General features: G+C 45.6%; 1 protein-coding gene across 1 annotated transcript; it reads right to left on the bottom strand.

The window, feature by feature from the left end:
• Positions 1–2946: 2946 nt before the first annotated feature.
• S100A10 (S100 calcium binding protein A10) lies at positions 2947–14048 on the bottom strand. Its single transcript, XM_025287823.3, has 3 exons — positions 13894–14048; positions 6709–6861; positions 2947–3355 (listed from the first exon to the last, which is right to left on the bottom strand). Exons 2-3 carry the CDS (start codon positions 6838–6840, stop codon positions 3194–3196), a joined length of 294 nt encoding a protein of 97 aa, XP_025143608.1. The 5' UTR covers positions 6841–6861; positions 13894–14048; the 3' UTR covers positions 2947–3193.
• Between the last annotated feature and the right edge of the window lie 1784 nt (positions 14049–15832).

Here is a 15832-nt window from a genome sequence, read left to right as displayed (position 1 = left end):
GGAAGAATCCCATTATATACCAGTTTTACTGTCTGCTTTACTTTACATAGGCAATTCTCCAACTTATTTAGTATTCTTCAGTCATAGTTTTCCTGAGTCATATCATGTTCCATGTATATCTATACTTATTTAACCAAAACTGTATTGCTGGATGTGGAGGTTATATTGGGGTTTTAACTAAAGAATGCTGCATTATATACCTTTGCATATGAATTTTTGTCACTATCTTTGATTACTTTGTTATGAGAAATGGTTAAGAATAGAAATATTGGATCTAAGAAAACACATCAGAGGATCCTGGTGCCTTCTGCCAACTTTTGCCTCTTCTAGAATTTATATAAATTACACTTACCAAAAGTGACCAAGGGTGTCCATCACGTCTCACCTTTGCCAATCTTTAACTTTTTGTCTGTTTTATCTGTTTACTTTAACAGGATTATAATCTCCCTGAGCAGGCCATGCTGCTTCTTTGTATCTACCACAGAACATTGCCTGGTGTTGTTCATATAGTAGCCCTCATAAATGTTTGCCAAATGACTGCATTTCTATTCACAACTATTCCTCTGTGGTTAAAGAGCCAGAGAAGTACCGAAACAATCACTTTCCGATTGGTCAGATTGAGAGAGAGGTTTATATACTTGCCCTTGGTCTCCCACTGAGATGAGTAGAAAAGTATGAAATCACAGGTAATTGGCTCACAATCAAGGGCTAAGAGAGAGAACATGAGGTGGTTTTCAGGGTCAGCTCTGCAGGGTGTTTGAAACTGGCTTTCTGTACTGCTATCCATTCTTCCTTCACAACTGGGTGTGGAGAGGGGCGGGATCTGCTTTTACAGCTTTGCTGTGTGGCAGAATGAGGGGAATTTTCCAGATAGTTCCTTCTGATGGCTGTTGGCACAATTGCAGCTTTGCCTCTGGGAGCCATTAGGCTGTGGCCCCGAAAGCCTGGATAGCTGTTTCAGCAGGTCAGATTGTGAGAGCCCTGTGTTTTTGTTGGCACGGAGAGCCATGTAGGATTTCAAACCATGAATAGCCTTAAAATTTTCTCTGTCCTAGCTCCCTACTAAGTGCTTTGAGTAGTGGGGCTAAAGTGAGGAAAACTGTTACTGTCCCTTTTCCCTTCCAGTCCTCCCCTCATAAACACACACCCCAAATATAGTGACCCAGATGATTTCCTGGCACTTTTCTGAATGCCAGAGTTTCTGAGGCTATCTTCTGGGAAGTATGCATTGCTTTAGAGATTTTTTTGAACCTACAAATCCACTGTGAAGATGAATGATACCTCCTCTCCCAGCCCCAGAGCCCTCTCTGCTGGCATAGTTCTCTTTTCGGGTAAAGAGGCTTAGAGTGTGAAAGCTTGCTATAGATTGGGGGACATCTAAGCCCATAATATCTCTGTGCTGGTTTCACCTGCCCATTTGCAAACTGAACACGTTTTATAATGCCCAGTAAACAGTTGCTCCCAGAGGCAAGTGGTATAAACTGAAAGGGTAAATCCAGGCTGATACACATTCTCACGGAGAGTTTGCTTTGCTGGGAAGGGCCCATGTGCTTCTCTATTCCCTGTAGCTCTCAGTGGTTTGCTTGGAGCAAGCATCTTTAAACTACAGGTTGGAAGACTTCTCTTAGAATTCAGAATTGTCACTGTGGCAGATGTATTGGACTAGCATGCCAACTCCTAGTGTGTAGAGGTTGGAAAATATAAAGCTTTATTTCCCAGATTCCCTTGCAGTTTGGGTTTTGATGGGATTGAGGTTCTGCTAATTAGATCCACTTCTTTGAGACTTGGATGTGGAAAGAGCCCTATGTGGTCGTGTGGAGCCATGGTTGTGTGGTTCTGGACCAGCTAGCTTTAGCAACGGCTTCCCAGCTCAGCAGGCAGCTTTCTGAGCTAAGCAGCTCCTTTGGTGGCCCCGATCTATGGCACGGATTTGGGAATCACTTCTGGAGTCAGTTCCTTAGCTAGCCAACTCCCCTCTTCCATTTAATATCTTGTAGTAAATCCCTCTTTGTAAACCTGCTGACATAACTCTGTAGCTGCAAAGCTATCCATTGTCTTATCTTGTTCATTTATTGGCTGAGACAAAATAAAATGTTGGAATTTGACCTTTGACCTTGATTTTATTACAGATATCCTTTCACCAAAGATAGTTTTGGACTATCCTGTTCCCTTTTACATGCTTTTCCTGGTGATAGTGGATGACCTTATGTTGAACTTTTTCCCAGAATTATGTTGATTGAACTGTTTAATTGGTACAATTTCATGTGCCAATTCATACCTCATCTTTCCATAAAGAATATTATATTATTAATAAGTATAGCTATTTAATACCTATAGAATGCATATCTGCTGAAGCTTGTAACAGACACAGAAAGGATTAGGAGAAACACTTTGCTGTTTATCAAGACATAAGTACTGGCATATCAATTTCAACAAAACAGCACTACCCTATTATATAAATCCTGGCTACGTTAATTCTTGACATCACAATACAATCATGGCATTTCATGACAACTCAAAAAATGATAATGTGATATTGTTCCTGAGGTATCACACTAGTCTCTGATTTTAATTAGTTGTCTTATGGACTTATTTTTACACTAGTTTGCTGAAACATTGCTATGAAAAATGGACTAAAGATATTTCAGGCATACAGAGTGCTGGTTGGAAAAGCACTGATTTAACTGGGCAGGACTATGCTCAGAAATTATAAAGTTGGAATATATTCCTGTAGTGCATTCTTTTAATCCTTGAAGGTTTTGTCCTTCAGCTAGACACAGCTACCTAGACAAGGGCAGGTCAATTTGAGAAGTTAGACTGCAAGCCTGAGTGGAGAATGCTTTCTCATCTTGCAGGTTCTGTGGAAAGAGCTCTGCCTCATGCAAGATGCTCAAGGACATGTAGGAAAAAGCATTTCTGAAGAAGAAATAAGCATTCTGTCTGCAATTCAGAACTAAAAAAGGAATTTGTTTATTGAGCAAGAGGATGCAAGCAATATAAAAATCAAAAGCTTATCTGGCTTTAATTGACTTTTCTTTCTCTGCTTCTCAAAATGGAGTTGGATTTTATTTGTACATTTTCTATGGGTCCCATCTGCTCAGAAATCCTTATACAGGGGAAGCTGTGGGGCAGAGTCCTTAAGTGACCCTTTATGAGAATTCTTATCAGGGTGGGAGTAATTGCTCAGTGCTGCCTACTTCTTCCCCTTCTGCTTCATGTGTACTACAAAATAGTCATTGCATGCGATGGTGAGCCCAGCGATTAGCGAAAAGAAGCTCTGGAAGCCCACTTTGCCGTCTCGACACTGGTCCAGGTCCTTCATTATTTTGTCCACGGCCAGAGGGTCTTTTTGATTCTGAAAAAAAGAACAGAAGCAAGAACCGTCAGTTAGTGGTTGCAGTGACGAGCTTCTCTGATTTGTCCTGCTGACTACTATATGTATACTCTCCTCAAAATATTTGAATTCCTGCTTTAGATCACAGTGATATTTGGAGGTCTTCTAAATGTACTTCTCTGCTTTGAGAGAGCATTTCAGTAAATTCATATTTATTGCAGGCTAGGAAAGAGGTTTCCATGGCATTCTTTTATGTAACTCAAGGACTAGAAACAGTCTATTTCTAGAAAGAGGAGAAAGAGGAGATACAGTGCCAGAGAAGGGAGATCCACGACTCTGAATTCTCAGTCCACTTAAAATCTGACCTGCTTTACTCACAGTCCAACTGTTATCACAAATTTTTTTTCCTTTTCTTTTAATTGGAGGATAATTGCTTTACAATATTGTGTTGGCCTCTGCCATACAAATTATTTTGAAGGTATGGACCATGGAGTTAAGTGTTAGTTCCTTAGTTGTGTTCGACTCTTCCCAATGCCATGGACTGCAGCCCGCCAGGCTTCTCTGTCCATGGAATACTCCAGGCAAGAACACTGGGGTGGGTAGCCATTCTCTTCTCCAGGGGATCTTCCTGACCCAGGTATCGAACCCGGGTCTCCTGCACTGCAGGCAGACTCTTAACCATCTGAGCCATCAGGGAAGTCTGTTACCACAGTTTTTAAATTTACATTCTCTTAACAAATTTTCATTCCTTATAGCATGGTCAAGTCCTTAAAAAAGAAACTCCTTATGAAAGACCTCATGAGATGACTTAGGGAGTAAATTTCAGATCTATGTCCTATGGATTTTGAAGCAATGCTAACGATACCCTGGGATGGGTTAGATTTAAAGAGGAAAGGCAGTTGGTCCTCTTTTCTTGGCACAGCTGAGGCCAACCTAGTGTGACTTAATATTATATTAGCCAGGTAAGTTAAGTCACACACCTTGGTGGACCTTCATGTAACAGCTAAGAATTGAGGCTGGACTAGAGTGTCTCTAAAATTGCTTCTGTTCTTAATGAGTTGGCCACTCTATGTCATACTATACTCTTTCTTGGATGTTTTACATTGGATGTGTTTCAAAGTAGAACATGTGATGGAGTCATAGAACTCCCCACAACTCTTAGCACAAATGCATGGAACTGGAATGAATAGGTAAGATCCCTTTTGTTTTTTCTTTTCCCTTACTTTCATGGGTGATTGGTTTAATTACTCCTTTTCATAGTGTTGATGCTTAGAAGTGGGAAAGTGTAGTTTCTCCTGTAGGGTCCGTGCCATCAACCAGAAGTAAATATGGCCATTTACAGGTGTTAAAGGGGTCAGGGGGACTTTCCTGGTGGTCCAGTGTTTATGACTCTGTGCTTCCAATGCAGAAGGGTGGGTTTGATCCCTGCTCAGGGAAATAAGATCCCACATGCTGTGTGGTACAACCAAAAAAAAAACCAAAAAAAAAACCACTAAGGGCTCAGGTAAAGCATTTATGAGTCCTGTTGACTGCATACTTGAGTAAGGGAACTGACACATACTGTCTCAAGTGTGCTGGATGTTTATATAAAGTGCGCTCAGAAACCCTTTAAGGCAAGCAGCAGCATTTCCAACATGCCCTAAGCAGTCAACTATAACCTGTCTATGCAGCTACCTCCCTCTTTTGGTGGGTTTCAGTTAATTCTGGCCTCAACCCCAGCTTCCTGGCTGTGGTCACAAGCAGTGCAGTTTGGATGACATCAGGGATCAGGTTTAGAAACACAACGCTCTGTCAGTGTAGCCAGTGTGGGTGTGCCGGAATTATGACCCCATGCTTAGAATAAATTGTACTGCCATGTTCCGAACTGTGTTGAACACTTTATCGAACCACAAAGCCTTTAGGAAGGGTCTTTGTCTCATGTGATAGTCATCCTGGCTTCTAACTTATGTAACAACACAATTAACGAGTGTTTAGAAGCAGACTGAGAGCTTCTTTGTGTGATGGGCAGGTTTACAATGAGCACATTTTGTCCTTGAATTTTATGCTTGCCTAGAAGGATCACAGAAAGTGAGAGTGGTCTTGCAGATAATCATGTCCAGCCTCTCATTTTACAGAGCGCCTGAACTGAGGCACAGAAAGCTGAAGCAACCTTCCCAGTGTTAGTTAGGGTCCTGGTCTGGGTTTGTATCGCAGAACTGTAAGAAAGCAGAGCACCAGTGTCCTCTAACTCATTCTAGGCTAGCACTGTGGTGACTGCAGCTCTAAGATACAAGTTAAGTGATTTCTATCTGTTTATTTGACTGATACTGATAACCTATAAATCATCATGTCCTATGAAACCTTATGTTTACTGAGTCAGGAGTCAGGGGCTTAACTACTGCTGTTTACCATGCAGATGACAAGAGGCAGGACTCTGCCTTTTACCATCTCCTCCCCAGTGGTTCAGATGGTAAAGAATCTGCCTGCAATGCAGAAGTCACAGGTTCGATCCCTGGGTCAGGAAGATCCTGAAGATCCCTCCACGGGAAGTTCGTCCCCTGGAGACAGGCATGGCAACCACTCCAGTGTTCTTACCTGGAGAATTCCATGGACAGAGGAGCCTGGTAGGCTACTGTCCATGAGGTCACAAAGGGTTGGACACAGTTGAGTGACTAACACTTTCACTTTCCCTTCACCCTTTATAGGCTAATGCAATGTTCTACACCAAGTACAGTCCTGATCCCTTTAAGTGACTCTGGTTGTGGCAGGCAGAGAGGGGTTTGCATTTCAATCTAGTAGCGCAGGCATAAACTCAGACTGTGCTCCTGTGTTCTCATAGCATTATCAATGTGAAAAGCAGTTTTTTCTGGAGCGATGCTTGGCTCTCATTCAGCAGATGCTTGACACCATTCGTTTAGAGTAGTGTTGGGAAAAAGTTTGAAAGTCTTTATCTAAAGGGATTTACTTTAAGAAGGGACATGAGTGGATGTGACCAGGACGGGGCACCTCCAGTGCCAGGTTTATGGACCTGAGGGCAACAAGGCAACCTGGACGATTACTCAGGTGAAAGACCTTCTTTCCTGCAACTCTGTCTCAATGGACACAGTGACTCCAGAAGGAATCTTTCTAACACCTCGTATTATGATTTGTGTGTAGTCTCATTTCACTTCCAAACTGTAAGCTCCTTAAGAGCAGGGGCTATATGTCTTCTTTACTGTCTGTTTCCTCCCATAGTATCTTACAAACAGGAGGCACTCAATAACGTTTAATAACTAAATGAATGAAAACACCTTTCTAGTAGTGACTTCCACCGCGAAGGGCTAGAAAGAGGAAGGGAAAGGAAACGGGGCCCAGAAGCATTATAACGGATTCTTTCTGTGCCTTTCAATACTTACTTCCAAAAATCCAGGGAACTCCTTTTCCATGAGTACTCTCAGGTCTTCCTTTGTTAAGTAACCTTTATCACCTGCAAATTTGTGAAATGTGAACATCATGGTTTCCATGGCGTGCTCCATTTGAGACGGCATTTTGATAAAGTCTGTTGAAACCTATTAAAGGATGGAAAGAAACAATATACATTAACTCTAAAAAATTTTATTCATTTATTTATTTGGTTGTCTTGGGTCTTAGTCGCCGCAGGCAGGCTCTAGAGCACACGAGCTCAGTAGCTGTAGACCCACATGGCTTGGTTGCCCCAAGGCTACATTAAGTGACATGAATTACCAGTCTTTTGAGAATGACTGGAAGAGCTCAGCCATTCAATCCTTTTCCAATTCACCCCAGGTTTTGGGCCTTCCTCCTGCTGATGGAAACAGGCACTTCAGATACTGGTGCTCTGAATGAGGGGTTTTATCTAGTTGCCTGCTAAGTTTGCATAATGAAGAATAAAAACTCTGATCATTTGGAAAAGCAAGATCAGTGCCCCTTCGTTTAACTGACAAAGCACCTACTGAGAGAACAGATGTCTCACCACTTCTCTTGGTGGCGGTGGTGGCGGGCGCTGGTAAATGGGACTCTTCCATGTGGACATGGCTGAATACCAACAGCCACACTCAAGCGTCATTAATAAAAGAACTTCAACCCTCCAAGCTTCACTAGACCTTGTTTGGTCTCATTCTAGGGTTTAGAAATCTGCTTAAAAATGAATTTCATCTTCTGAGCACTTTTTTTTTTTTTGGCCACACAGCATGGCTTGTGGGATCTGTGCTCCCTGGCCAGGGATTGAACCCAAGCCACTTCACTGAAAGTGAGGAACCCTAACCACTGGATCTCCAGGGAATTCCTTGTATTCTTTACTAAAGTTCTGAACTTGTTATTGATCGTAACAAACTCATTTGCATCTTTGGTAGCAACATCAGTTGCCCTACCCAAATATAAGCTACCCAAAGCCTTGAGAAGGAACAAGTAACGGTATATACTAATCACTTTGGGGATCTGATATATTTTTGGCAGCACTAGACAGAAGAGCTACTCTCACAGTCTGAGGTGCAGTGGGAAAGGAAGAGCTTTACATTGTGAATAGCTTAAAAAGGAAAGGACTTGTCAGATCATTATATTCAGGTATAATAATCTGGGGGCATTTGTCTCATCAAGGCCCAATGCCTGATACTTAAGAGGAGCCCGGTGAATTTTGCTTAATTGGAAGGCATGCTTCAGCAAGAACAGAGTAGCTTTGGCTTACACCAACTAAAATCACTACTGGATAGGAAATAGATGAAATTGAATCGAGACTAATATACTACTCCAAAAAAAAAAAAAAAGGTTAGGAATTGGTTTAGAGTAGAAGGCAATGGCAACCCACTCCAGTGTTCTTGCCTGGAGAATCTCAGGGACGGGGGAGCCTGGTGGGCTGCCGTTTATGGGGTCGCACAGAGTTGGATATGACTGAAGTGACTTAGCGGCAGCAGCAGCAGCAGTCCCCAAACTTTTTGGCACCAGGGGCTGGTTTTGTGGAAGACAGTTTTTCCACAGATGGGGAAGGGGGATGGGGGATGGTTTCAGGATGATTCAAGAGCATTACATTTATTGTGCACTTTATTTCTAATCTAATGCCATCACTGATCTGACAGCGGGTACTGGTCCACAGTCCCAGAGGATAGGGACCCTTGGTTTAGAGCAGTGGTTGAAGGGGAGGCTGGCATCTTCTCCTGAAGAGTCTCAATAGGAACTGGAGACATGCATTCATTCTGGTTCCTGTTGCTGACATATGTATACTCAACACAGATCCCTAAATGCTATATTTTACCGAGGAGAAGGTGGAGCTGGTGAACACAAGGATTGAGCAATTACACTTTGAGTTGAAAGTCCTACCCCTCAATCCCCAGAAAAGTACAGGAATCAGCATGCCAAAGAATGTGCTACTCTAGAGAATACTATAAGCCAGAATCTGGCATGATTCATCTGGAAGACTTCTCATGGAGAGAGCAGCAAATTCAAGGTCCACTGTGGGATGAATTCCAGAGGACTCACATCCTTTCTCCTCTCTCCTGACACGGCCAGTATCTGGCTTCACATGGCAGTGGCTTAGAGGGAGTCAGCCTCGCCTGGATTGGCTCTGCAAGTCCAGCAGCATAAGAGGTAACTAAGAGAACTGAACTGAGTGAGTCACCTTTGGGAGAAACTTGTGGCATCCCACTTCAGTTCTCAGGAAATATCTCAGGAGTCAGATACCAGGGGTTTAAAAATACCTGTGCCCAAGCTCTACAGCCAGAGCACTTCACAGTCAATGCCCAAAGATCTCAGAAGCTGATCTGGCTGTGGGACAGCTCGTTCACTTTCTTCACAGGGCAGAACAGAAGGAAAATGCACTGCAAAGCCAGAGAAGTAAGAAAGGGAATTGCAGCATGAAAATGAATCCTGAGACAGGAAACAGGCTACTTCAGGAACTTCTAAGAAATACAGGTTGTAAGCTGAGGAAGTCCTGGCCACCCTTGAATACCTTCTTCAAGAGAGTGAGGCTCTCCTTCCTGGAGTGAGCACTCAGGTCTCAGGACACTCCAAACCCAGGCAGGGATGGTCTGTGCTTACTATGAACTGTGGGAGCTTTTCTGCCCCCACTGGATCCCCCTCTGCTGTTTACTGAGCACGTGGGCTGTGGCCACAGCAGCCAGCGCAGACTCTCAGTTTGTTCCTTAGTGCTTGTACTCAGTAGATAAGTCACGTCCAACTCTGCGACCCTATAGACTGTAGTCTGCTAAGCTCTGTGTCCAAGCGATTCTCCAGGCAAGAATACTGCAGTGAGTTGCCATTTCCTTCTTCAGGGGATCTTCCCCACCTAGGGACTGAACTTGCATCTCCTGGATTGGTAGGTGGGTTCTTTACCACTTGAGTCACCTGGGGAGCCCGTTTGTTCGGTAGACCTTCTGCAATAAGAATGCAGAACAGAGGATACTCGGGAGATCTAAGGTTGTGGAAGCAGAAATAGGTTTGAAAATCAGAGATGACCACCCTCTCATCAGTAACCACGGCTCCCGAGGGCACGGACCAGGGCTAGGAGCAAGTCATTCGGTTTTGAAGGTGAAGCCAGCACACTGATTTTAGAGTAAGATGAAGGAAAAGGGGAAGATGTCATGAACACTATTCTCTTGGCTAGTGGATGGATCCTCCAGTTCTTCCAGAGTGTGGTGGTAGCCCTACTGAGGCAGCCCGCCAGGCCCTCCCATCTTGGGCGTGGCTCACCCGGGCTGGGCAGATGGATTGGTTGCTAAAGCAGCAGTTCAGGAACTTGAATCTGGCGTTTCCATCACTGCCTCCGCCCACCGCGGCCATTCTCCAGCCACCCGAGCTCCACCCCCAGGTAGGGGTGTTACTCTAGCTTCCGGCTCGGAAACATTTCTACTGGATGGCCTTGGGCTGAGAGGCAGCGGCATCCTCTCTGTTCCCCAGACAACCTACTGCCATTTCATCATTTATCTGCCTCTCCATCCTCGATTTAAGTTTTTATAGGGTAAGGGCTATTATTCTGTTCTGTCTAGAAACCACTAAATAGTGGTATAGTGTTGCTGATGAGCGAATGAATGAATCAAACAATTCCGTTGGCTGGAGCTGAGGTGCAGGTGTGATTACCCAGGTCTGGGCTGAAACCCTGGCCACTGGAGCAGAGCAGGAGGTGAGGGCTGGGAAGGGCCTGGAAAGGGTCAGTCAATGAATCAACAGTAGAGTACATTCCATAGTGTAGGAGAAAATGGTGTGTCCTGCTAAACAGGTCTGGTCACCCAACACTTTTTCTCTAGTTTTGGTTTATCCCTCTTGATTGCTTTCTCACTGTGAGCTCAACAAGCTGCTAACTACCTCATTGTTGGTCACTCACGTTTTTACTGAAATCATTTTATTGTGATGTCTGTGTTTCTCCTATACAGGTCTGAAGAGTGGATGCTCACATAGGTTTCTTCGTGTAACTGTCTCTTCAGAAAAAAATTCTGGGCTCTACAAACTTAATTACAGTGGTGGGAATTCAATTTTTGCTATACCTACACTGAGAACCTACTTTGCATGACTAGGCTTATGCGGGCCCCCTTTCCACAGCCCCCACCCCCATGGTGCTTGACTTTGGGGAGTTCACCAGCTAAGGTCATACTATTTTAAAATATGTCCTGAATTCTAGTTAACTGTGCTTCTGTGTCTTTCTCCACTAAACTGTGGGCTCCAGAAGCAGAGTCTTAGAAGCCAGCACCCTGCCTTCAGAGTCTACTCAATGAATTAGTAAGTAGGAAATTGACAATAATATAAATTTTGATCCTTCTGGGAATAGCAGGGAAGTAGGGGTCCTCCTTAGAAAAGTGTCTGCTCCTAAGCAATATCAAATGTTTGCTCTGGACCCATGCCCAGATCCAGGCCATAATTTCAAAAAGATTTCCAAAGAGTAAGAAGTCTGATCTCTTCTGTGTCTTGTCCATACCCTAGTTTTCTTACAGCCCACCCAGAAAACAATTGGCAGAATGTTAGTAAAAACAAACATGTTATCTAAAAATGTGTTTTAGGTGTCCTTCTTTTTGATGATTTTAAAAAGAAAAAAAAAAGGGGGTGGGGGATGGGGGGGTGGGATCGGGAATTGAACCCCGAAGGCATTATTGAATTTGATCCCTAAAGGGAATTCAGAAAAAGTGAGTTGAAGCAATGGATCTAATCCAGGCTGTCTCTCCCACCTTTCACCAAACATAAAATTTTCCCATTAAGAAAATGAGCAGCAAAAGAAGAGTTCCAGATACAATCCACTAGGAAGAACTCTGAGGCCTTCTCTACGCTAACAGAGTACATCCAATTTTCCTTGAAGAGTTGTCAGGTATCCGCCAGAACTGGCAAACAACAGCCATTGTGACAACAGTTATTAAATCCATTGTTGGATTAGGTGGTAGTTCTTTAATAAAGGGCCAGGAAGTGCTGAAAATTGTTAAAAATAAATTCATTCTTTTTGCTTTTGATGTGAGAGTCCTAAATTGTTGAGTCCCAGAAAAATGAGAAGCTTAAGACTCTAAAAAGATCAGCTTTCCTAGCAGTCTGAGTGCTAATCTACACTTTATATCTCTGAAAGGATTCTATTGTTTCCTTCAACTTTAAAAGACTGGACTGGATCAAGGCCATACCAAGTGGGTAGTGCTCTAAAAAAGTCACAGGGTTGGAGCCGTCCGTGGAAAGTCAAGAGGCACTCAGTCTCAGCTCCACCCAGCCCAAGCCCTGACCTCACTGGAGAGTAGCTGCTGGAGAGGTTGGCCAGGTGCCAGACATGGGAGGAAAGGGGGCCATCCGATGTTGTATGCAGGAAAAGCCGGGGAAGAGTATCACCTAGAAATCAGAGTGCTTTATGCCCAGAAGACCATCAGGAAAATCTGAAGAACCAAAATAAGAATCTCCAAATGGTGAATCAAGGACCACAGTGAAGAAAGTAGCTTCTGGCTGTCAAGGGAGGAATACATCACTTGGAAGAGACGATTAAATAGAAACCGGACAGGAATCTGTGGGGGCAGGGCTGATGAAGATATTTCAGATGAATTATGAATTCATTCCTGCCCTAATGCCTGGCATCACCTTTTGCAATTTGATGAAACACGCTGGAGGCAAAGATCACTGACAGGGTGTTTCTGTGGGCCTGGCCTCACCTGAAGGGCAGGATATAAGTCCAGTGCTGCAGGTTGAAACTCATGCTGTAGGGGAAAAAGAATCTGCAGTAACTGCAAACCTCTCAATGAGAAGCGCTACCTCCCAAATAAAGCTGAGGCAGCCTGCCAGTGGGCATCCAGGTGGATAACGCAGCAGCTGAAACGCCATGACCCTACCAATCTAACCTGTCCTCAACCACAGTTCAGTCAAGAAACCTCTCCTTCAGATGGCCGGCCTGTCCGGGTGTGACTCATTTCCTCTTGGAAAATGCCCTCTAAAATGGCACAGTTCCCCTTTTCCTTCAGGGAGTGTTCTGTCTGAACCATCTGCAGAGAGAGTCTGGAACCATCCAGGCCACACCCACATGGTCTCACAACTGAGTCACAGGCTTCCACTAGGAGAATCCGGAGCCCTTTGTGCTAACCACGCCCTGCAGAAACCTCAAGGGAGGAAAGCGGGTGGGCTTAACGTATTCCAGAGCCTGGCCCAGGGCCCCGTGGTGCCTGGCACAGGGCTAGCTGCTCTGCCGGCCCCTCCACCCCCGCCCAACAAGGCAGATTCTGGGTTTCAGTTAGGTGGAGACCGCCGGAGGCTGGAAAGTGCGGTATTCAGGTCTGGGGCGAAGCACCAGTCCTTTGCCAGGCTCAAATTGTGTCCAGGTACCAACAGCTCATTGTACTGGGCCAGGTTAATCTGGGGTGTTAGATCCTTCATTAAACTTGCTCTTCCTCTATCTCTGTATAGTTCCACTTGTTTAACTAAAATAGCAAGAAGGAAACCGTTTCAGTACAAAACCCACTTCAGTGGTGGCTGAAGGTGGTGGCTCCCCACTACCCCCTCAGCAAAACTGTGTTATAAGGAAAACAAATAGGACCTTCTTCCCTCTGCTGGTAGAGAGAAACTTCTCGTCTAGCAGACAAATAACAGGAAACCCAACCTTGAAGCTTCGAGGAGAGGGACAGAGGGGTGTCCTTTAGGCAGAGAACCCGCCAGCCCTCTCCGAGTCTGCACGGGCCCTCCAGCTAGAAGACTACGAACATTTGCACAGACCTGCAGCCGGAGCCCACAAAGAAACAAGCCGGCCAGGACAGGGGGCCAGAAACAGGGATTCGGGTAATTGGGGAGACTAGTCGAAAAGCAGGAAGGGGTGTAAATAAAGATATACCAAAAGGTAGGAGAGAGCAGACCCCGGGGCACCAACACCGAAATACTAGTAAAGGCCAAGTGCTCCCTCCTCTGGGGGTCTGGGGGGTCGCGCCGGGGAGGGACAGGGGAGGTGCTCGCCCAGCTGGGGTGTGGCCCAGAGCTCGAGGAGAGGATACCCCCGCATGCCCAGCCGACGCCCGACCACCACCATCGTCCTACTTCCACACCTGGGACGCCCGGCGAAGACCGCCTGGCGAGCGGGAGCCGCCGATGTGGGGATTTACCCGGGCGCGGGATGTGGGGCCGGGGACCGCCCGGGACCGGCGGGCAGGACTCACCTTGGCGGGAGGCGCAGCGGGGACGCTCGGCTGGCGGGGACGCGCGGCCAGTGAGCACAGCGCCGCGGGCAGGGCGCCTTAGTACGTGGGGGAGGGGGGGCGGGGGGAGGCAGGAGGAGCCTGGGCGGGTGTCAGGGCCTCGGCTCACCCCACCTCTTCCCCTCCCTCCTCTTCCTGCCCTCCTCCCTCTCCCCCCGCCACACTCACACCCCGGGCGCAGCGCACACACCCTTCTCTGGCTATGCGGAGTAGCCTCGCTCCAGGCCTCCACCCGCCCCCTGAGAGAACGATATTGTAAACTCTTCCTACTCAAATGCTCTCGAATATTTTCGTGCCCTTTCTCTCGGGTTTGCTTTTAGTGAGTGTGGAAATCAAAGAATCCAGTCGTCCTGCGGGTGGGGCGCGCTGGCCCAGAACCAGATTGTAGGCTCCTCGTCTGTAAACTACAGGTCTAGGAATTATTTTCTAGATGATATTGTAGGGAGGGGCACCTGGAGTCCTTAAAACCGCAAAAGCGTCAGTCTTGGTTTCAGATTAGACTCTAAGAGGTAAATTGGGAGGGTTCCAAGGCCTGCAGCGGGTCTCCCCCTCACTCACCGCCCGGCCTACGGGCTGTTTTCTGAGAAGCCGAGTTCACTCCCTGCCGCAGTGAAGAGGGTGGTGGTGCTGTTGGGCTTTTTAGCTCCAGGGAATTACAAACCCTTGGTTGAACTGGAAATTGACCCCTCTTAACGTGCTTGGCAGTTGGTCAGTTTCGGCTGTAGCTGACATTATTAAAACCTGTTTAAGAATCTCCTTTTTTTCCTTTTTTTGTCCTGAAATTGGCCTGTTTGGTCCTCAAAGCACTTCAGAAGGAACTTAGAGAAAACCTAAGGGTTTCCTAGCTGGTGCTATCCACTCCCCCCAACCCCCGACATTTATTTTAATTGTGGTTCAGGGTTAAATGCAAACTACTAGCAGCTGTTGGTGGAAAAGGGCCCAGTCCCAAGTCTTGGGTTTTCCTTTGTTCCCACGGGAGGTCCTGGGAGGAGTGAGTGATCCCTGAGGAATGAGCAGTCTTGGGGAATCCTCCAAATGCCTCCATGTGACTAATCTGAGCTCTTGCCAGGAAAACTCAGATTTCAGTTCTCACTCCACTGAGTTCCTCAACCTTGGTGCTGAACGTTCAACGGGGCAGTTCTGCGGTCTTCCCATAGGCTTCCTAAGCTCTTCCTAGGCTGTTGGCTACAGTCAAGAGTGGAGAAAATGCTTGATCCCTTTAGCTCCGGGAAAGATGCAACTAGATTTAGAATGAGAACACCTGAGTTCCTATACTATGCACTCCGTGATTCCTTCATTTGATTTGCAATGTTTAGGAATGCTTAGTGTATGTACTAGGGCCTGGGGATTCGGAAATCAAAGAATCAGTCTGTCCCTCAACTTCAAGCCTTGTTGGAAGATAGATTAGCAAACAAAATCCACTGAGTTCAGTGAATGGTAGAGGATGCTATCGGACACTGTGAGCATTGAGGAGGCACCTCTAAGTCCCCATGGAATGATCACAAAACAATTCCTGGAGCAGGAACATTTGATAGATGTTTTAAAGATAATATTTACCGTGACTTTGAAATTTGATTGTAAAAAAGGTGCATTCTTCTTGTAGAAGGTTTGGAAAATATACCAATGTAGAAGGAGAAAAAATCACTTGTAAATGCATGGATCAAAGATAAACATTTTTATGTATTTCCTTTTTTTTTTTCATATTTATGTGGTTGCATTGAGTCTTTGTTGGGCCCAGTAGTAGCCCCATAACATGTGGGATCTTTCTGGACCAGAGTTCAAATCCACGTCCCCTTCATTGGCAGGCAGATTCTCAACCACTGGACCACCTGGGAAGTCTTGGGTTGTAGTTATTTAATGAAGGGCTGCTGCTGCTAAGTCGCTTCAGTCATGTCTGACT

The sequence above is a fragment of the Bubalus bubalis genome, chromosome 6 (assembly GCF_019923935.1).
Source record: "Bubalus bubalis isolate 160015118507 breed Murrah chromosome 6, NDDB_SH_1, whole genome shotgun sequence".
Taxonomy (NCBI): domain Eukaryota; kingdom Metazoa; phylum Chordata; class Mammalia; order Artiodactyla; family Bovidae; genus Bubalus; species Bubalus bubalis.
Note: the sequence above shows the minus strand (reverse complement) of the source record. Positions and strands in the feature narration are given on the sequence as shown.